The sequence below is a fragment of the Python bivittatus genome, unplaced genomic scaffold (genome assembly GCF_059951505.1).
Source record: "Python bivittatus isolate LINGU-HERP-01145 unplaced genomic scaffold, Pbiv_v1 ctg000190_np1212, whole genome shotgun sequence".
Classification (NCBI taxonomy): Eukaryota; Metazoa; Chordata; class Lepidosauria; order Squamata; family Pythonidae; genus Python; species Python bivittatus.
In genome coordinates, this window is record NW_028277042.1 from 1,618,217 (window position 1) to 1,640,095 (window position 21,879).

At 46.9% G+C, this 21,879-nt stretch overlaps 2 protein-coding genes across 3 annotated transcripts in view; one reads left to right on the forward strand and one right to left on the reverse strand.

Annotated features, from left to right (window-relative positions):
* Positions 1–269: 269 nt before the first annotated feature.
* Positions 270–6,725, forward strand: LOC103055448 (chymotrypsinogen A-like). The gene is made up of 7 exons (XM_025166655.2): positions 270–360; positions 1,255–1,358; positions 2,933–3,012; positions 3,630–3,708; positions 4,115–4,295; positions 5,551–5,684; positions 6,501–6,725. The coding sequence occupies exons 1-7, from the start codon at positions 291–293 to the stop codon at positions 6,660–6,662; spliced, it is 810 nt and encodes a 269-aa protein (XP_025022423.1). The 5' UTR covers positions 270–290; the 3' UTR covers positions 6,663–6,725.
* Positions 6,726–10,857: 4,132 nt separating this feature from the next.
* BCAR1 (BCAR1 scaffold protein, Cas family member) overlaps positions 10,858–21,879 on the reverse strand; it is a 38,296-nt gene continuing 27,274 nt past the window's right edge. The window contains exons 3-7 of one of the 2 annotated variants that reach the window (XM_088135864.1): positions 19,763–19,912; positions 18,604–18,741; positions 16,984–18,105; positions 13,786–13,875; positions 10,858–13,245 (exon numbers count right to left, since the gene is read on the reverse strand). In XM_088135864.1, coding sequence (XP_087991990.1) covers positions 12,727–13,245; positions 13,786–13,875; positions 16,984–18,105; positions 18,604–18,741; positions 19,763–19,912 — 2,019 coding nt within the window. In that variant the 3' untranslated portion in view covers positions 10,858–12,726. The remainder of the gene's footprint in view (positions 13,246–13,785; positions 13,876–16,983; positions 18,106–18,603; positions 18,742–19,762; positions 19,913–21,879) is intronic. The other variant, XM_088135866.1, reaches the window with a different exon arrangement.

Here is a 21,879-nt window from a genome sequence, read left to right on the forward strand (position 1 = left end):
CCAAAGACGGGCCAAGAAATTGTTCAGCTGTCATCGGTCTTGATATAGTCCTATGCCCATTACCAGCTCCTGCCAATTATTGATCGCATTATCAGGAGACCGGTTGTCCATTCCCATGGATTTATCAGCTCTGGACCACCCCTGTGTCGCATGCTGCAGTGGGAGACATAGCAGAACTTTGTATGCTGTGTATACAAATCTATCTAAAGTTTCACCACACACACACCATATAAAAGCAGCAGCATCTGTACCTTCTCTTCCACGAAGTTGCTGACTCCAAACATTGAAACATGGCTGCCTTGTGGTTTTTATCCTGCCTGGCATTTTTCAGTGCTGTGACTGCTTCTCCTCTGCCACCCTGTAAGTATCCAGCCATTCGTGAATTTTTCTGCACTCCGTGGGGCCGAATTATGCAGCATTTGGTTGGCCAACTAGCTGGCAAGAACATAGGAGTGCCATTAATAGCCAGATCAGATGCTAACTTGGGGCAAAAATGGCCTTACCAACATTCTTTCTTTCCCCAGTTTAACCCCACCCGGCAGGCAGTGGATTCTGGATCCTCACAACACCCTAGACTAGGCTGAAGTGAGTCAGTAATTTGTTAACCTGCAGGTTGTGGGCACCCAGTGATTGTCAGAGCAGGCAGCCTGAAACAGGGCCTCCCATGAAGCCACCGTGGGTTGCCTCCTTAGGCAGAGCAGGCGTGCGAACACAGCAACTGCGCTTTGTGATTCTGGGTTGGGATTAAGAAGGCTGCATGAACTCATGGCAACAGAGATTGATGCCTTCCCTTTGGATTTATTGGCAGGGTGGGAAGCCAGGATGAAAGGACTGTACCATGATAGACAGAACATCCAACCATCAGGGCAAAGAACACACCCTCCATCTATGAACATTTCACTGAGTTTTTTATCCCTTTGAAAGGAATTTCCTTCAAACTTTCCTTCAAACTAAATGAGAATCTGTAAGGGGAAAAGGCTGGAGAGTTTCTCTGCCCAACGCTTCCCTTATTATTCTGGGGAACACGTGGCTTTCTCTTGAGTCTTATGATCCAAGCGACCAGACAATTTGGACAAACGCCTTCTCTGCATCAACAATCCCCACTCACCACACACACACACACAGACCCATACCATACTTCACCAGCCATGCAGGACTTTTCAATTTAATGCAGTGTTCAATCTTAAAGTTGAGAAACACTGATCTAATGATTAGTAATGGAAGAGAAACGGTGACATTCGTTGTTGCTTCCAGCCTGTGGGGTCCCTGCAATCAAGCCCGTGATCACAGGTTACTCCCGTATCGTGAATGGAGAGGATGCAGTGCCCGGATCATGGCCCTGGCAGGTGTCCTTACAGGTAATGGGCTAGGAGAAGTGATGGGAACCCTGGTTGCTTTGCCTCTTGGTTAATGCTTTCTCTGCCAGAACTAGTCTGATTCCTCAATTTTGCAGGGCTTGAATAAAGAGGTTGCAGTGCCTCTGACCATGCACAGAATGCACATGCCACAGAGCATCTGTAACTAAAGTTATGTCCAAATATTTGTCCTAAAGAATTCAATCAAATAAGGTTTCCAGCTGAGCACAACTCTTCTTTTTTTGGGCAAATTAGTTACTACACACCAACACACTATACTTCTATCCAGGCATTTCCACACAATGTTTTATTGTATAATTGGCGCACCTTCTTCACACAATTTTGTGGGGAATCCAGATGGCCTTGTCTTCCGTTTCCTTCTTCCATATGTTCCCCCCACTTTCCCTTCAGATTTTATTTTAGTCACAGATTGAAGCACCCTGCGGCCAGAGCTTCGTGTTCTATGCTTGCCTTTCTGTAGCCTATTCCACATCTCTCCCTTTCCCCCACAAAATACCCATGCAAGGGTGTCTGTGAGGTGTGGTCAAAAACGTCAACATGCCAGCTGCGATAGTGCGGTCAATGTGGTTTTCGTGTGCATCACATCCACAGTTCTTATCTAAAGAAAGTAAAGACCTGGAAATTATTTTTTTAAAAAGGCTGCTTGATGTTCGAAATCTGTGCTAGTGTATGTGTGTGTGTGCGTGTGAAGCTTTTCAACCAAAGGGCCCACCTGCCACCACTGCATTTTTTCCTTTCGTTTCACTTAGATTGCTGCACCTCTTCCTTCTGTTTCATCCAAAGGCTGGGGAGCTTGAATCAAAGTGGCTTAAGTCTTCTTCTGCATGGTCCTGATTCTCCTGCTTTCAGAGGATCAGCTCACATGGCTGTCCACATCTTGCTCAAGTGGATGCCTCAGAGGGGCCCTGAAAGGAAATGCCCTTTCTCAGCAAAGCAGGGGCAGGGAGCCACTTCCCCACACACCTTCACTTGAATCTTTGTGCAAGCCAAAAAGACCCATCAGAGCCCTTGTGGAAATGAAATCAGCTTGGAACAGAGACATCTGAACCTATCTTGTAGGCCAAGGTGCAAGTTACCTGCATAAGCTGGAAAGTCAAAGAACAAGATTCATATCTGTATTATGTAACTGACAGAGGTGTCTTCAGAGCATGGTCAAAAAAAGTCAGAATGGCAGCTACGATGGTGCGATGGAAGCTTGGCTTGTTTTTTACATGCTTCGTGGGCAGAGCTTCATTCTGGCTGCCATTTTAACTTTTTTTTTTACCATACCTTGTGGACACCCCTGGAACTGACCAGAGATTATGAAATTGACTAGACCTGATTCCCTAACCCATTTGTGGGGATGAGCTTCAGACTCCTGCATCTGAATCCTGGGGGGTCAGGCTACATGTTCCAGAAGAACCTGGACAGGAGGCTCAAGCTGCTGGATCCATCATGGCCTTGTTTAGCTCACAACAGCTCTCCAGGGCCACTCGGAGTGTGTGTCTCTTATCAACTGCACCCTGACTTGGGTTCTGTGGGTCCCACACTTTCCTTTTTGTCGGCTTTCCTCACAGGAGACAAATGGATGGCATTTCTGTGGTGGGTCTCTGATTGACCAGAACTGGGTTGTGACAGCTGCCCATTGTGGGGTGACGTGAGTACCCAACTTCTTCCTTGCTGTGGGGAGATTGCACTAGGCAATGGAGCTTGTGGGGGAGATATTTGGGGCAATAACGTGTGCAATAACGTCTTAACTACATCTGGCTAAAGCAAGGGAGAAAAGAAGGATGGGCTAAGATCATGAAACCTTTTGTAACATTCATTTGTAAATGTTGTTGAGGCATAGTGGTATTTGGTTAAAAAAAGACATCACTCTTCATCTTAAAAAAAAAGAGTGGGTGGTAATAATTCCAGCTTTCCCAGTGTCAGGGCAAAGATGAAATCAGTTTTAAATTGTGTGATGATCCCATCTTCCATAGCCGAGCATCAGCATCTAAGAAGGACATTCAGTTTAAAGAAGGTTCATACTTCAGGTTCATCCATCCATTTAGTTGAACCCAAGCTGCTCCACACCCTGAATCTGAAGTCTTGTACAAGACCCTCCAAGACTTCAGCTCTTTTGTTTGCAAGCTCTAGAGCACATGACTTTTTATTCCCGATTCCAGGATACTGAGGTCACCTACCCACTTCTGCAGGTTGATGCCAAGCCTTGCTGTGGCCATGCTTTCTTGAATGTGTGCATGGCATTCACTTTTTGCTTGCCTCCGGCAGGACCAAAAATGTTGTAGTGCTTGGGGAATTCGACCGCAGCTCTCCCAAAGAGGACATCCAGAAGCTGGCTGTTGAGAAGGTGGGTGAAATAGCTAGATGTCAAAGTACCTTAGGGTTTTAGGGGCCCATCAAAAAAGGCACTTACACGAGGAGAATCCAACTTTCAACAAGCAGAGATGCAGATTGTGTTACACATCTTCTGTTCTTCCTGGGTGTCCAGTTTAGATTAAGACAAGCCTTGTTCTCATGAAGATAAGGGGAGGGATGGGAGAGGCAGACTCAGACTTGCAAGATTCTATTACTGTAAACTTATAATTGAAGTAGTATTAGTATTTATAACTTTGATTTCCTTGTCTTGACTACCTCAAAGCACTGGCAAAGGGTGAAACAAAGGTAAACCAGGAGGGACCTAATGATCTCGTAGATTTCCTCCACATCATCATCTCCTTCATGCAGCCTTAACAGCATCTCTCTTCCCCCACTAGGTCTTTGTCCACCCAGACTGGGACTCTGTGAATATCAACAACGACATCGCCCTCATCAAGCTGGCCACCCCTGCCACGTTAGTTAAGACAGTGTCCCCTGTGTGCCTGGCAGATGCCACAGACTCGTTCAAGAGTGGAGACATTTGTGTCACCACTGGCTGGGGCAAGACACGCTACAATGGTGGGTCTGAGAGGAGTCTTGGATATCCAGGGGTCTGTTTTTTTCTTCTGTTTTGGATTGAAATTGGTGTGCAGTTTGCTAAAGAAAAACCAAGTTGATCCAGTTGGGAAGCGGTGAAAATAGGGATGGCTAAACATGGACAGGCCTAGAATGGGCTAAACTTGGAAGAAGGCAATGGCAAGCTACTTCTATACTGCTCCCAAGAAAGGTGCATGAGCAGGTCCATGTAAGTTACCTGGAGCTTTACCTTTATGTACATCTGCAGAGGGTGTGGCCAGTGCAGCCAAAAATATCTCTGTCACTCAAACTATACTTTGGAGAAGGAGAATCATCAAAATTAAGAAGTTCGGCATCCCTCAGTCCCACAACTCCTGTCTGCCTGGAGACCAGATTTCTCCCAGCAGCAAGTATCTCAAGGATCCAGAGAATGGATCTCAGTTCTCTGCTCCCAATTGGTGAAGCAAGGCTGAGGGCTTCTTCTGCAACAAGTAAAGAGGCCTACAACCTGAAGGAGTAGATATAAATATACCTATTTTTCTCCAGCAGGATTCTGGTGTTAACTGAGTGCTGGAAAGAAAGAAAGAAAGAAAGAAAGAAAGAAAGAAAGAAAGAAAGAAAGAAAGAAAGAAAGAAAGAAAGAAAGAAAGAAAGAAAGAAAGAAAGAAGAAGAAGGGAGGGAGGGAGGGAGGGAGGGAAGGGGAGGAAAGGAGGGAAGGGGGAGGAAAGGAAAGGGAAAGAGAGAGAGAAGAAGGGAAAGGGAAAGAGAGAGAGAAGAAGAGAAAGGGAAAGGGAAGGGGAAAGGGAAAGGGAAAGGAAAGGAAAGGAAGGAAAGGAAAGGAAAGGAAGCTCGCTAGTTTCTGCTAGCTGAAATCATCAGCTCTACAATGAAGTGATTATTTTCTGCATGGCACTTGACTACAAAAGCTTAAATCCTGCCCTGAAAAATTTACATTTAAAATTCAACTTATAACAGAGGAAGGGAAGGCAGGGGAAACAGGAAGAGATGGTGGATTTCTCTCTTTGTCCACTGCAAGCACTTCAAGTTGCAACAATAGGCCAAAGCGGTGGGGTAGTGTCTCCAGCTTAATGCAAACAGGGGTCTGGAGGGGAGGCTAAGAAAAGTCTAGGACAAAGTGACTATCAGCCTTCTGGGACAGAGTTCTGAGCTTGGGGGAGGCCGGGAGCAGCCAAAGATGGGATTGGTTCTTTCATACAGGAGCCGTTCCGGCTGCTGATTTAATCTTTTCTCCTGCAGCTTTCACCACCCCGAACAAGTTGCAACAAACAGCTCTGCCTCTTCTGTCCAATGAGCAGTGCAAGAAATTTTGGGGCACCAAAATTACTGATCTGATGATCTGCGCGGGTGGGGCAGGCTCATCTTCGTGTATGGTGAGCACCCCAACCACCCCACCCAGACCTCCTCCTTTCTCTTACCGCTCTTTTTTAGGCTACTCTATTGGGGTTGCAAAAATCTAGACCTGTGCTTCTCAACCTCAGCAACTTTAAGATGTTGGCTGGGGCATTCTGGGAGTTGAAGTCCACACATCTTAAAAGCGATCTAGATAATTGGGGGGGGGAGCAGAAAACTCTAATCCTTTGCTGCTCTCTAGTGAGCATTTGGAGATTTGCAGCCCAAATATGATCGTTCTGTTTCCTTTGACTTGGTACTTATAGGAAAGTTTTTAATCCAGGCTAGGGCAACAAACGACGGACTAAGGACCACCCAACATTTGTGGGGAAGCCAGATAGGGCTGTGATACAACACTGGGTGGGCTGGGATTTACCGTTTCCCCCATGTTGGTGTTGAAGTGTGGCTTTAAAAAAACAATGGTTGTGTTCATAACACTTAATTGGATTACTCGATTGCCCCAATTTCTGGGTTGTTCAAAATATTGCATGATAAACTACCAAAGTGGGCTGGGTTTCCACAAGCCACAGAGAAATTAACCAGGGTTTATACTAGCCAAGCTTAGCGGGCTGTGCAAATGTAGCCACTGTGTCTTTCACTAACCTGGTTCTTTTGGGTGAGCACAGCCTGTGTTGAGCCTATATTACAACTAAACCTGCAAGATCGTTTTGCTTCCAACTTCCAAGCAGGGAAAAATGGGTTAATACACCCCTGAAATTCTGCATGATGGGAAAAAGTGGGGTCTCCAGGGAGCTCAAATACTGTTTTGTTTTGTTTTTGTTTTTTTGCATCTGCAGGGTGACTCTGGTGGACCCCTTGTGTGCCAGAAGGGAGATGTTTGGAAATTGGTGGGCATCGTTTCTTGGGGCAGTGGCCGCTGTTCAGTTACCACGCCAGCTGTCTATGCTCGGGTCAGCGTCTTGCATGACTGGGTGGACAGCATCATAGCCAGTAACTGACCTTTCTGAATCTGGGAGAGGGAATGAATGCAAATGAATCCATTAAAGTTGTTTTTTCTTTGAGCTTCATCCTCATTTTCCTTAATGGCTGCCCACACAATGCAAAAAGGTCTCTCAGATAAAGGCACAGTCATGATACTGCTCTTGTAAAATAAGTCCTGTTGGTTATTTTACGTTGGACAACGTAAGCCAGAGCTCGCAACTGCAGGCAGTTTGGAGTCCCAACCCAGCGGCTTGGTATCCCACTTCAAGTCTTCCAAAGTGGCTAAATATCACTGCTATGGGTTTGAAGGGCCAGTCTGTGCTCCCACTGGGTCCTTGCTCATCTTCCTCTCACCCATAGCCTTCCATTACAAGCATGTGCTAGATTCAGTGGAGTCGAAATTTGGATCTCTCATCTCATGCTCCTAAACTTGAATTGTGGACTTTCTGATTTTGAGAATCAGACAGTTGTTTAGGACAAGAAATCTGGCCCCGATTTCCCACTCTGTTCCTGTGCTGATGGCGTAGAGTCAGGGCGATGGATCTTGCATATCTCCATCAAGATCATCTTCCTTACTTTCTGCAGAACAGGCACAGACCTCACAGAATGCCAAGAAACTCATCAGGAAAACTCAGGGCTTAAATTATGCATTTTTAACAGAAGAGATTTCTAACTCATGATCATCAGCTGGAAAACAATAGTTTTCTAACAATGGACAATGGGTTTGTTTCCACTGGACTTTCTGAACTGAGAGTGGAACCTGGAAAAAAATTCTTAGGCAGAGCTGAAGTCACAGGAAACTGAGCCATTAAAAAAAAAAAACTGAGCTGGAACCAGAAGTAACATCAGAGTTGCTAGTTTTCAAGCAACCCGTGGAGCTCCAGATGCTGCTGAATAGGCTCTCAGTATTCCCCACTACTAGCCCAGATGTGTTTGGAGGGCAATTCCTAGCATGGCCAAGAGGCACAACCAGATCAGAGGAGGTGAATTTTCTTCAGGTTTGGTTTTTTTCCCAGCTCCAAAAAATTGACATCTCTGCCTAAAAGAGACCTGGCCTAAACCGGTAGGTATTCCTGACCATCACTGGCTATGGCAGAATCTCCTTCCAGATGTTTTGGCAGATTAGTATCTGGTTGTGCAAAGGAGTGGAATTTGTGGGCTAGTCATAAATTGAACCTTTAAGTTAAGATAAATGGGACAAGAGGAATAAATCACTGCAATCAATAATGCAACAATAAAAGATGCCTACAGAAAACCCAGGGTACCCCATTAATCCCGGGACACTCACAGCATGGTGGTGGTAATCTTTAAATCTCCTGGTCTCAGTGATGGAATTCTACATGGGGCCCTACAAATGTCTTCATTTCTAGCTGATGTTTTCCAACCTCCACAGGTTGGGTGAGAAGCAAAGTCCACCCTCAGTCATCAGAGTTCAGTGGGTGAACTCTGGGCCCAGCTTACCTCACAGGGTTGTTATAAGAAAACTGAGAATGCCAGAAGCTCCTAGAGGAGATATAAATTAACCAAATAAATGAGTCCCTGAAAGAGCAAATGTTTTGGAAAGGAAGGGTTCTAAGCCTGCCAAAACTCATGCTTCAAGTTAATTATGGGTTGTTCCTCGCCCACAGTTTCTGATTCCTAGGTATAGCCTTAAGGTCCTAGGTTCTGCAGCTGGGTTTCAAGAAGCCACCCGAGTCAGGCCAACTACAAAAAGGGCATTTTTGCTATACTTTTGAATATGACTTTTGAAAAATCCTAGCTTGGTTCTGAAAATCCTGTTTCAAGAGGTTTGTCAAGGCCAAATCACCAGTTCCTGCCTAGGATTCTTCAGTGTATCTCCCTAGGACATCGTCCTTGGTGGAAGAAAAAGAGTTCTAAACCTATAAACAGCGTGGGGGGGGGAGGAGGACATATATCCAGACCAACACAAATCTCAACATCTCAAGCACATCTGCCCAGCAGTGCAAGCTACAAATGGTCTTTGCCCTAAGCTTGGGTATGATGGGATCCCAAAGCACTTCAGATCAAAAGCTTCTTTCTGAAGCAGTTCTTCCATAATAACTGAACTGCAAATAAATTAGATTTCTTCCCTCACTTCAGCTGTTGTGGTTCATAGCTGAGTAGTTTCCAAATCATGGGAAATGAATAGGTCGACTCTATTTGGCACTGGTCAGACTCCATCTCAGGTAATGGCCAGTTCTTGGCACTACATTTTAAGGGGGTTGACAAGTTGGTATGGATCCAATAAAGAACAAGAATTATCAGGGGACTGGAACCTAAACAGTGGATTGGAGGATATGCTGATTCTTGAAAAAGGTCCACTGAGAAGGGACATGATAGCAGTCTTCAAGTACCTGAAAGGATGCTACATGTTCCTCCTTGTTCGGGACTATTGGACAGAGATTATAGAAAGGCCAGTTTTGCCTGAGTGTTAAGATGATTTCTAACGGTAACAGCTTCACAGCAGAAACAGTTCCCAGAAGGCTAGCATTCTCCCGTTCATTGAATTTGTTCAGGCTGAAGCTGGCAAGTATTTTTTAACTTGGATTCCTACAGCGAGCAGGTCTTCGACTAGTCCAATCCCACCCCAAATCTGTCATTCTGACTTCATTGTTTAAAAAACACCGTTCCAAAGTAGCTCAAATTCTCTTTCCCTTGGTTGGTAAGTGCTGGTTTCCAGGCTGAGAGATGCAAGAGACTGTTAGGTAACCCACTGCTGCGACTTCCCCATGATCTCTGAAGAGACCCACCTCCTTGACAATTTCTCAGAAGGCTGTTGAAAAGAGAATCAGAAAGCCTTTGCCCTAATGCACGCAAGGATGTATCAGTTCTAAGCTGAAAATACCTTGGCTGCTGTTCTTCTTGTAGGTCCATCCTAGCCATCCATATACTAAAACTCTCCTCTCTGTAACATTCAACTGGGCAAAACGGTGTGTCATAGGCCAGCCATTTTTGAACCAAGCTACCGCAAAAGGGCCAACTTACAGAATGTGTCCAAATTCCAGGGCCCATGACTCCTGTGGGACTGAAACTTGTGGCTGCCTCAGCACTGCACTGCAGCAGTCAGCCCAGGCCATGTGATCATGGGCGTATTCCTGACCTCTTTCCCGCCTCCCTCTCTCCTCTGTGCCCAATCGGCTGGCGGCAAGGCCCGACAGGCGAGTGGCGATTGGCTGCTTTGGAACTGAGGCAGAAATTTGAAATCTCCTAACGGCAGTTGGCGGTGAGGGAAGGGCGGGGGAGCGACTCGACTCGGATGCCTGCTGGCGAGGTAGGGCTGGCTGAGGGGCACTGGTGGTCGATGGGTGAGCCCTCTTCCTCCCTCGAGGGAGGGGCCCTTGGGGACAAGCCAGAATGGGGAGCGGGGGTGAAGCTTTCCCTTGGTTCCACCTCCCCTCAGCAAAGTGGCAGGCCGAGAAGGGGGGGAGGGGAAGGGGGAGGGGAGGAGCAGCTTCATTGGGCTCTCCTGAGGGTTGTGAGGGAGGGCAAACAGCACAAGCCTATATGAAGGAGCGAGGGAGGGAGGGAGGGAGCGGTGGAAGGGAAGGGGGAGGGGAGGGGAGGGAGGGAGACTTCTGACGCCCCCTGCCAGCTTCCCACAAACAAAGTCAATGGGGAAGCCGGCAGCAAGTTGCAATTCGCTCACACTTCCACTGCTTTGTGCCCTTGGTCATTCTGTTTCTCTGTTTAGGTAAGGAAATATCTCTGAAACGATGACCCAGTGGGTCACGGGTTGTCTAGTCACAAATAAATCTTGCTAAAGAGAACCCAGAGAAATCATTTATGGAAAAGAATCACTTTCAGTTTAGGCTTTCCCAAAGACTCTGACGGTGTTATTTGTGTTCTCCTTCACAAAAGGAACTGCTTCTGTCTGCCTGCTCTTCGCAACTACCAGAGCTATACTTCCAAAGCATTTCAATGGGCTCCTATGAGAGAACTTCCTGTGATGATGTTCCACTCATCCAATCTATCTGTCCTAACCCAAGGACATCTGCAGCTCCCAAACTTGCACGTTGCACAGTTCTGAGTCGAATGGATTTTGGGTTCCTAGTATTGTGTGAATCCAGAAAATGGATTAATTCAGCAATCCAGTTAAGTGTGTTGCGTAATTTATAGCCAAAGTGGTCTCTACAAACAAGCTTTTTGATTCAAATGCATCCCAGAGAGAAATGAGTCTATCACATTATTGATAGCACAATAGTCCTGAATGTAAATTCGATTTTATTTTTAACTACTTGGAACCAATGGCCTAACCATATCGCCTAAACTAAGACACGTGAACAACAGGCAGAGCTTCGATCATACTGTCGTGGCTGCCATCTTGACTTTTTGGATCATATTCTGCAGACACCCCTGACGCAACTCCTTAAAACTTAAAGTTAGGCTAACAAACAGAATTGTTATGTTCACATAACCCACAATACCCAAGCAAACCAGGTTGGGGCTTCACATGAAGACCTGGTTTTCACAACAAGGTGACCCACAGGCAGCCCAATACTATTTTTAGTCTAGAGTCACGTACTGAGTAATCCAGCCAATATTGTGAATTGTAACAATATAAGACAAATAGGAATCACTAGCATGATAGGTCTGCTAAAAAGACAAAGGCCACTGTAGGTTGCATCAGCAGCAGTACAGTTTCAAATCATGAGAAATAAGAGTTGTGTTCTATCCTGCACTGGTCAGATTCCGCTCTGAATACACAGACTCATTTCTGGACACCGAATTTTAAAGAAGATTCGGAGACAATGGAAAGATACAAAGAAGGGTAATGAAGATGATCCAGGGACCAAAAACCTACGGGAAGAGATTGACAAAACTGAGAATAACCTTGAGAAAAGATGGCTCAGTTGTAACAAGGCAAATGCTGGCTGAACATTAGGACAAACAGAAGCAATGACCCAGAAAGATGGAGGATTTCCTTCACTGGAGAAGTTCAAGCAGAAGCTGGACAGCTCTCTGTCCGAGGAGCCTGAATTTGGACTCCTGCACCAAGCGTCCTTTGCAGTGAAATGCCTAAATGGGTCTTTCCAGCTCTCCATGTCAACCACTGTTTCCCAGGATGAAAGAGGCGGAGGAGTGTAGCCCCCCCGCCTTGCCTCAACAAAAGACTTCGGGAGGACTCTCCCTCCCCAGCCACATTTCTTTAATGCCCTGCAGCAGGTCATTCTCAGGCACCCGCAGAGGTAAACAGAGCAGATGACATTCTCAAGGGAACATTCTGCAAAAGCCTTCCGGTGCCCCATACAAATGCGCATGGCTGGAGCAATTTTCCTGCGATGGAGCTGAATTTTCCCTTTTGGGACAAAGACACCAAGGTCCCCCCCCCTGCTCCTGGAGAAGCCTGTTCTGCGGAGTGCTAAGTGGCTGGCCTTTGCTCCAGCAGAGCAAAACCCCTTTTCTTTTACCTACCACAAAGTTTTGATCTGGGGAAAACAGGCTGGTTTTAAAGCAAGGGAGGATTTGAAAGCCTGGATGAAACTGTGAGAATGAGCTCTGAAACCTTGGCAGAACTCTCCAAGCACCAACACTGCTGACTTTTCTTTTCTCCAAGCCACTGAGCCCATTAAAATGCGCTGCCAACCATCACTATCAACTCATCAACCCCAAGAGGTCACTCTACTTCCTCCCACCTCCTCTAAGTCACTTGGGCAAATTCAAAGTGGGGGCAGACAGGTCCACAGCAATCACGTCTCTTTCACATTCACACATGCACACTGGAGAAGAGTCTCCGTTAGGCCCTAATCAGTTGGATTCTATGTTTCTTTATTTGATTTAAATAGCGCTCATTTGCCAAACAGTTTTGGAATCAAACAGGAAAAAATAATTATTTGCCCTCTGCAATTGCCGCAAGGGCTGAAAATGTCTTCCCTTCTTGGCCGCAGTAAGACTGGGTGGCCTCAGGGATCCAGGACTGACACAGTCTGTGTCACCAAGGAGCTAAAGGAGAAGGAAGCAGCTGGCCAGTCGATGCCCCCCACCCTCTCCAGGTCAGTACTTCAGTGGGCAGGTGAGTTGGACGAAACATTTACAGTCCTTTCACCACGGGAGGCTCATCTAAAGACTTCTCCAAGGGGCACTTCACATGGCAGCCAGCTGTCCCAAGGCCATGCGGAACTGCTGAGTGCTGTTTGCCAGCTCATGAACCCGCTCCACCATGTCTTTGGCAGCGGCCGGGGACGGGTACTGGAGAGCAGCTGTCTTGGTGCTGGCTACGATCTCCTTGAGCATGTCGCAGAGAAGGTTGCTGTAATGAGTGACCTTCTGGCGGACCTCTTGGGCCTTAGCCTGGCGTGACAGAGTGTCCCCAATGAAGACCAGCTTGTGGGCACTCAGGATGACAAACTTGCTATGTGCCACGAAGATCTTGGGTGGTTGATTAGTGTTCACCGCGGTGAAGAAGGCGTCAACGGCATTGGTCAGCGTCGTGAGGTTGGCCTCACATTGTTCCAGGTAGAAGAGCAGCAGCTGCCGGTCAGAGGGGCCCAGAGCAGTGCCACCGCCCCGCATGTGGGGGTAGTGTTGTGGGGGTGTCCAGTTGGACAGGTCATTGTCAATTGGACGGGTGACCTCCTGTTCCAGTCGCTCAAACTGCTTCAGCTGCAGGCAGAGGGCAAAGATGAAAACGTAACCTGTCTTGGCTGATTGCAAGGCCTAAAGAAAAGCCAGCCCCTTCTCCCCAGATGCCCCCAGATCTGGCCTTGATAGTTTGGAAGAGCTGCAATGATCGGTCCATACAGGAGTTAATTAACCGTTGATCGTAATGCATGTGGTATCTTAACTAACTTCAGCAAGTCCTGTTGGCAGAAAGGCAAGCGATGCAACAACTCATGATAATAATACAACTGCCAGCTGGAAATGCTGAAGAATCACGATGTGACATGAGGGTTCCTGCTGTCTGCGGACTTTTTACACAAAAGAAGGTACACAACAGCCCTGCACTTGTTGATTTGGAAACACCCCAGCCAATAGGTCAAACCCTTACATTAGTAGAGAAAGGATTGTGACAGAAATGATACATATCGAGTCCTTTTTTCCTCATCCCAAAACTTCCAATTGCTGTTTAGAGATGGTCGGTGAGCAAGAGGAGACAGGCATAAGATTTTGGGTGGGGGGAGATAGAGCATCCTCTGTACAGACCTGCTGTTGCTCCAGCTGTCCTTTGCCTTGTCGCATAATATTGCCTCGTTCGAGCAGCTCTTTCTGGGTCTTCTCAAACTCCTCCTTCCCCTAATTTAGACAGAATGAAAGAGGGTTAGTGGAAGGTGCCTTCAGAGGGACCCACAGCTCAAGCACCCTGGCCCCATCTACAGACCTCCAGACAGTTCTCATGGCAGCAACCCAAAGCCTACTAGGAGCAGCACAAAGGGAGACTCTGGACATGGCTGCAAGCCAGTGTTCCAAAGAGAAGCCATCAGAGAATGTTGCAGCCAAGCCAACGAAGGCCCTTGTACAAGGAGACAACTAGCATCCCACATGGAGAACAGGAGAATCTTCTCTGATTTGGTTCCCCCTGTCTCTCAAGGTTATTCCCACATACCATTACACAATTGCCAGGAAAGTGTGAATTCAGATAGAACTATCACTCTCCTTGTCACATTCACATTGATCGTACCCATGCACGGGACTAAGCCAGTATCTTCTTAATCCATTTTGGGGGGCCAAAGGCAACACTTGGTTTCTCATGACCTGCCACAGTGTTGCAATCCAAAATCTGGACCAGGCCCAATCAAAAACTAAATGTGATTTAATTTGAATGTAATTAATTTCAATACACATTAATCAAATAATGCTAATATGGTCCCTTGACCCCGTGTCTAGGTAGCCAGACTATCCTGGGAAAAGATGTAGCTGCTTTACTCTTTTGCAGACAAGGGTGACCATTGGTGATCCTGCACACTCCCAAGGACTGCACAGTTCTGTTTAATAATTTCTCTGAATGCTTAAATTAGAAGTATGATTTCTCAGTTACATCTTCTGGGACTTTTTGGGAGGCGGATGGGGGTGGGAATATGTGGCTTGCGTAAGGGCCAAGTTCAGAGATCACGCTATTCCAAAAACAAACAGATGAAGCACATTAGAGCTTAGTGCCATTCTTGACCAGCCACAGAAAAGTTGGGAAGACAGGAACCCAAAATGGATCAAATCTGACTCTCAATCCATGAAAGCCTGAAGCATTCCTTTTTGTCAGCTCTTTAAGGTAGGCCAGGTCAGGAAACAGACTCCACAAGTTTGACTGGAACTCAGCTGTATTGATATAGGCTCTAAGAAGAGAATCTTGAAAGCCTGTTTTTTTCCCTTCCCTCCCTCTTACACTCTAGTAAATCAGGGAGGAGTCAGTCTGAGTTTCTTTCTCACACTTCCTCCACTTCCCAGGCTTAAAGCATCCTTTTGCAACCATCATCTCTGCCTCATTTCTCCAAGGTCATCTCAGTGGATTTCCTGGCTTTTTAGGTGGCACTACTCAAGGCTGAACCTTCATGCATGCAGTGCACTTGCTTTATCACATGCAAGCCGCTACTGAGGGAGTGCATTAGGAGGGGGTCCTGTGGTTCAGCAGGATGAAAGCATTCAAGCACCTCACTTCCAAACATCTTCCCAGGAATGACCCGCAGCGTTTGAGATGTACTGGGACTACATCTCCCAAATTCGAACCAGCCCAGCTACTGCTAAGAGGAGTTGAAGTCCACATCCCTGGATGGCCAAGATTGGGGGAAGTTGGTCTATACTGGGTAATCTCAGACATGTTAGATGAGACCTAGCAGCTCTCTGGAGGAGGCAATGACGCTAGGAAAAGTGGGAGGAAAAAGAGGATGACCAGCAGCAAGGGAGATGGACTTAGTTACAGTGGCGATGGGTCCACCACTGAACCTGAAAGACCAGGTTAGAGACAGGGGCAGATTATCATGGAGAAAATCTATCTATGTCATCGCTAGGAATAGAAAATGACTTGATGGCACATAATCAGTCATAATCAATAATATGTGTTGGAGAAGTCCTCTCAACTTAAAGGACTTCTCCAATACAGCTAGCAGAGATCCTTTAACTGTGGATCTCTACAGTGGTTTCTTCCTACAAAGCACATAACCATCCTTCAGAAGCTGATCTTTAGCTGCTTCCCCAGGTTGTCACATTGCTCCCGGCCCCAAAAGCCAGGAGCCGCGGCTTTCTCTTTTGATCAGGCCTGCCTTCTTTGTCCGCCATCAAATCAATGGTGTCAAGGTGGGGTGAACCCAGATTCTCAGCCGCAGAAGCTCCCTGGGTGACTTAGGGCCAGTCACACTTTTTCAGGCGAGCTTATCTCATGGGGGGGAAATAGAAGCACTACGGGCATCACCTTGAGTTCCTGAAAGGTGGGATATAAATCTAATGAACAAGCAAACAACATCAGTAAAAAAGTCTCTCTTTCTCAACCTGCCAGGTGCTTGAGAAATATCCCCAATTATTATGGCGCAAGGCAGCTTTCTGAATCCCGGCAGACGATCATATCTGGCTTGGGAGAGGCATTTGACTTCGTCTGTCATCCGTTGAACAGGACCAGGACAAGAGGAGGTGGAATGAATCTCCATAACCATTCCACCTTCCCAGGCCTCAATTCAGCACTCTCTACGGGGACTATGACAACTTTTGACCTAGGTGAAAACTTTTGAAAAAGCTATTTCCCAAAACTTTTAACGTTGTTAACATCCTGCCATTTCTTGGCTTTTGATTTCGTTTTGCTATTTCATCTCTTTTTCCTATACTTTTCAGAAAGCAGTGGGGAAGGAGACCTATAAAATCCATCAACCCCATTGACGAACAAGCATTTTGGTCCTCCAAGAGCGGAGGCCGACCTCAAAGTAGGAACCAAGATTAAGTTCACCAAACATGCTAAATCCTAACCCTATATTTGCCTAAAATGCAAGAAAAATCCATCACGTTATGGTTTAATGTCATGGTCTGCTTAACACATCATAAGATCACCATTAAGTTTTTACAATATGTTCAACTGTGAACTAATGCATAACTCTTGGTGAACGTATGGACATCTCCAGACAGTTTTCTCGCTAACACCATGGATGTAGTTTGTCAGGTCTTCTTCTGGAATGGGCTTCCTATTCTACAGAGTTGGCATTTCTGTGGTCTCCCATCCAAGCACCAACCAGACCCTTTTTGAGATTAGCCAAGGTCAGCCAGAAATGGCCACAAACCACCCAGCTTGGCATGCAGCAGGAACCCACTAGACATGATCTCCCTGTTGTGGGTGCACTACTGAATGTGTGTGTGTGTGTGTGTGTGTGTGTGTGTGTATGAACTTGGCCTCCCATCCCAGCCTTCCTGCCCCAATCCCAAGCCCACCTGGAGGTGCACGTAGTCGTAATCTTCCATCCAGCCACCCTCGCTGTTCTCGTATTGCCCATCGGGCGAGTCCTGGGCCAGGAATTTGGGCGGAGAGGGCAAGGGTCGGGACTGGATGTTGCTTGCCTTCTCAGAGGGCGTGCCGTGGGGATGGTTGCCATCCCCCAAGGGGGCTGGGGACCCCTTGGTCTGTTTGAAGAGCAACGAGGCATTGCCATGCAGGAAGGAGGCCAGCTGCTTGGTGTCATCGGGCACCCCCCGTGAGTACATGACCAGGTGCTCAAGGTCGTCTGGCGCCCCTGGCTTGCTGGCCACGAGGGCACTGGGAGCCCAGCCACAACCCTCCAAAGCCTGGCTGTGCCGCAGCAGTGCCTGATACACCTCCTCCATCTTCTGCACCTGCTTGCTGAGCTTGGAATAGAGGGAGCGGTCGGAGGCCTGGGCAGCGCTGCTCACCACTCCACGGGCAAATTCCAACAGTTCCCTGAGGGCCCCCTTGACACTCTCAGCTGCCCCCTGGATGTGGCCTGCGTGAGCCTCCATCCTCTCAGGGCTGCGCCAGCTGCCACTGATGAAGGACATGAGATACGAGACAGCCGTGTTGACCTTGCTCTGGAGCCGGGCCAGCGTCTCCATTGCAACGTCCTGGTCGAGGGGCAGCTCCTTGTCTGGAGCTTCCCGAACAGGCACCGTGTCCAGAGAAGAACTGGAAAGGTTGCTGCGGGTGCTGCCCGTGCTGGAGGCGGAAAGCCGCTTGCTGTCACCCCGATCCGTCTGCGGGGGGACATCGTAGATGTAGTCGCCTTCCCCGTCCTTACTACTGATCGGCAGCTCTCGGGGCACATCATACACCTCCTGGCTGGCCAGTTTTCTCAGCCCTGGTGGGACATCGTAGATCTCCTGGGCTTCTGATACTCCTTTACTGGTGGGTGGTGGGACATCATAAACATCTTCAGACAAGGAAGGCTCCACCAGGGGCACCAAAGGCTGGGCTAGGATGAGTGGATGACGCGATGGGTCGAAGGGCTTCACCTTGCAGAAGACGGGGGGTATGTCGTAGGTCTCCTCCCTCATGGGGCCATCTGGGACATCCTTGCTGACCGAGGGAGGGATGTCATATACCTGCAAAGATAATCAAGCCCGCTACTTTAACTCTGTATTGTCACCCTTGTTGCTTTGATCATCTCAACCCGTCCTCATGAAACAGTACCAAGGCAGAAGATGAAATGCAGTGGAAATACCTCCTAGATACTCTTTCCAAAGACCAGCTTCTTGGATTGATAGCTGCGACTCAGGCAGAGTCTAGTTTATCAAATGCCATAAAAGGCATGGGTAAGTTGGCCTGCTGCAATCTGCAGCCTCATCTTCAAACATCACCCAGAAAGGTTCTCAGCCATGCCTTAACCCCAGAGGAATTCTTGGAAAACAAAATGGTGGGATGGACGCACCAAAATGTTTGGTCAGAGGTTTGCCCACCTGCCCAGAAATAAGACATCATTCATGGATACAGCAGAAAATGTCAGCCTTGCCAACAGCCCTCCTTTCCAGTCCAACCAACCCTACCACGGTCTGATACTGGGTCAACCCCACTGCCCATTTTCCAGACCCCTTCCAGCTCACCAAGCCACTCCTTGTTGGTCCTGTGTCTCCACTCACCACTTGCAGGTTTTTCTCCACACTGGGCGGCACATCGTAGATCTCATGGATTTGGGCTCCACCATTGGAGCTCTTTCCCACCATCGCAGGGCTGTCGTAGACCTGGCAAAAGGACAAGCTGAGAGGCTGGTTTCCAACAATTAACCATACTCTGTTCCTGTTTTTCTCCAATACGCTCAGTCTACACATCTTGTCTTAGGATTCTGAACTGGTGCAGGCCTCATGGCTTAAACAGCCACCTGGTTTTGGCAGTTTCTGGCTTCCCACCATCCCTTGCTTTGATAAAGAGGAAGACCAATGAGGAACAGGGCCATTGCACCCAACTTCCTTAATTTTTAAGCTCCATCGACACCTCTCCAGAATCCCACCTCCCACAGGAAGCAGGCAGATGTGGTTTTTTGTTAGCAATGCCACCCTCCCGTGGTGCTCTGAGGGAAAGCAAGCAAGATTTGCTTCTGACAAGGGGAAGACTTGCCTAGAGTCCCTATTTCATCTTCATGGCAAATTCGATTCCTAGTACTGGTTTCATCTATTCTAGCTTGTAATCTGAGTTAGTGATTTCTACTGTGTTAGCCAGGTATCCTTAGCTCGAATCTTAATAGTGATTCTTAAGTTATTTTTTCTTTAAAAACTGGTGCAAGACATTTTATAATTCATGATATAGTAGCAAACTGCAATCTCCAGGACAGTAAGATTCCTTGTACAATTATTCGTATCTCACTATTTGTACTTTACCCTTTTATCTTGTTTCACATGTCTTTCATATCTCTTTTTCTATAAGTGTTGGGGAAAAAAATGCCTCTTCTCACCCATGCTGTCTGTCTAGTAAAACTGTCTTCCGATTTTTTTCAAATTATTATTATTTTTACAAAAACATTGAGCCTACATAATTAGACCTGGGTCTGCCTGGAGCAGCATACAAGGCATTAAAACCTCCACCACAACTGCTGCTATTGCCAAAGTAGGCAAGACAGTAAAGTGGTCTTTAAAGAATCCATACATGTCCTAAACCCAGTCTAGCAAGTCTTGGGCAGTGAGTGTAAAAGAGGGGTCTGTCCCTAATGCCCCCTCATCTGCTCTCTGTTGCCCCCTTTACCCTAAGAGATAAAGCAACAGCACCCACTTCCTGGCCACTCCGGTTCACCATCAAGCCTCGTGTTGGGGGCACATCATAGATCTCCTGGAGCTGTCGGGGAACATCATATTCATCCTGCTGCTCTCCTTTGGGGGACTCGTAGACATAGACCTGTCCCACCCGTGTGGGGATCACCACCTGCAAAGGAAGAAAGAGGATGCTTCATCTGCTGCATAAAGCAGGTGGACATGGCTGGGAGAGAAACATTGCCAAATCTGCCAAGAACCTGTCCCAGGACCTCTTTCTCTTGGGACACCTGCACTGACACAAGATCTTGTCTAGATGCTAGACTAGTAACATGGTTAGCTGGATACAGACCAAGATCCATACTCCAGCAGCGGCCCACCATTGAGAAGAAGCTGGCCTTGGTGATGAGCTTCATCCTCCCTGCTGGTGTCCACATGCTCACCTGCTTTTGCAAGTTCAGCAACCTTTCTAGGCACCATCATACAATTTTGCTTGATTGTCCAATAAAAATTAGTTTTAGAATTATTTTTGAAATGGCTGAAAGATTAGCAAGATGTTGGTGTTCTAATCTTAATACTTTGCAAGTTTTGTCATTCTCACCCTGAAATCCCACAAGATTTGGATGTTCTCACCCTAAAACTCTTGAGATTTTAGTGGGTTCACTGTGAAACTTTGACAGTTCATAAGACATTGAGGTTCGTGCCCAGAATTTCAATTTGGAGTAAGACCACTGAAATTTTGGCATTAAAGACTTTTGGTGCTCTCCAAGATTCTGACACACACACCCTCTCCAATGTGAGGGTCCTACAGAGGCCATTGGGAGATGCCAGAGGTGACATGGTTCCCATCAGCACTGTATTGCCAACCCTGGCTCTGGACTCAGTGGGGGATACAAACACACAGCAATCGAGGAGAAATAGGTTTTAAACTATTCACAGTACAAGCGGACAATAACAACCCTCCCCAAACCTGCTGCCAAGAGTAAATGTTTCCTCTTAGTTGCCATGATCTCACAGCTTCATGACAGACCCTTCCAGGAGTCTCGCATTGGCAGTAATGCAGCAGCCTTAAAGATGTGATAGCCTGGGAACAGAATGGAACAATTCAAGGGACACTTCTTCCTCTCATTTCCTTTCCCAGGCCTTTCCATCTCTAAGCAGCTTCCACCATCGTGCAGAGACCTTCAAATGGTCTTCCATGATGTTCTGACTAGCAATCCTGCAGGAAACATCCCACCCATTTGGAGGTGCATCATTGGTGTGGCTGCTAACCATCGCGCACATGTGCACACCCCTTTAATCCATCTTGCCCAACAATCTCTGTTCAATATGGGGAGAATCCTGGAAAAAGGAGAAAGGAATCTTGGACAGTCAAAAAATAGCATTCATCAGGCTAATGTGAAGGAAAGAAGCTAATTATTACACACCAAATTGAAACATAGCACTTTACACCAAACGTCCCCAACCAGATGCTTTTCAAACATTAGCTGGACACATAGATAGAAGCTGGTAGAAGCCACAAGGACATCAGGCACATCATGACCTCAGCAATGTGTTATCTCAGCCAGTGCCTCTGGTCATTGGTCCATCTACTCAAGATTGTCTTTTCCAGCTTTATGGGTGGTGAGGCATCTGGTACAAGCCATTGTGACGTTATGATGCATGTGGCAACACTCCCCTCACCAGGGATGCCCATATCTGGGGCATTACGTAGGTGGAATTCCAACACATCTGATGGACGCTCAAATGAAGAATTTTTCTACAAACCAAAAAACTGAAGTCAGGGATAGGTTAATCAGACTACTTTCCTAACTGTTGCCAGTATGATTTAAAGGGATGTCAATGTTTTCCTTGTTTTTTGTTTCCTTCTATTGGTTCTGTGTGTTTTCCTGCCTTAAGCAAAAGATCATTTCTTAAATATGATTAACAAACAAGAATACCATTTACTCTTACTTGTGCTTTGTAACATTCATTGCAAGATTATCGCTGATATAACACTAATTTTCTTCAACACCAACACAGCTTCTTAATTTTCAGCTTGCCTAGTGATAATGTCCTATGTGTTTTCTCAAAATGGTTGGTATGTTGTGTGCATTCCTGCTGTTCGTTTAATTGGATGCTCTGATGAATAATATGGTC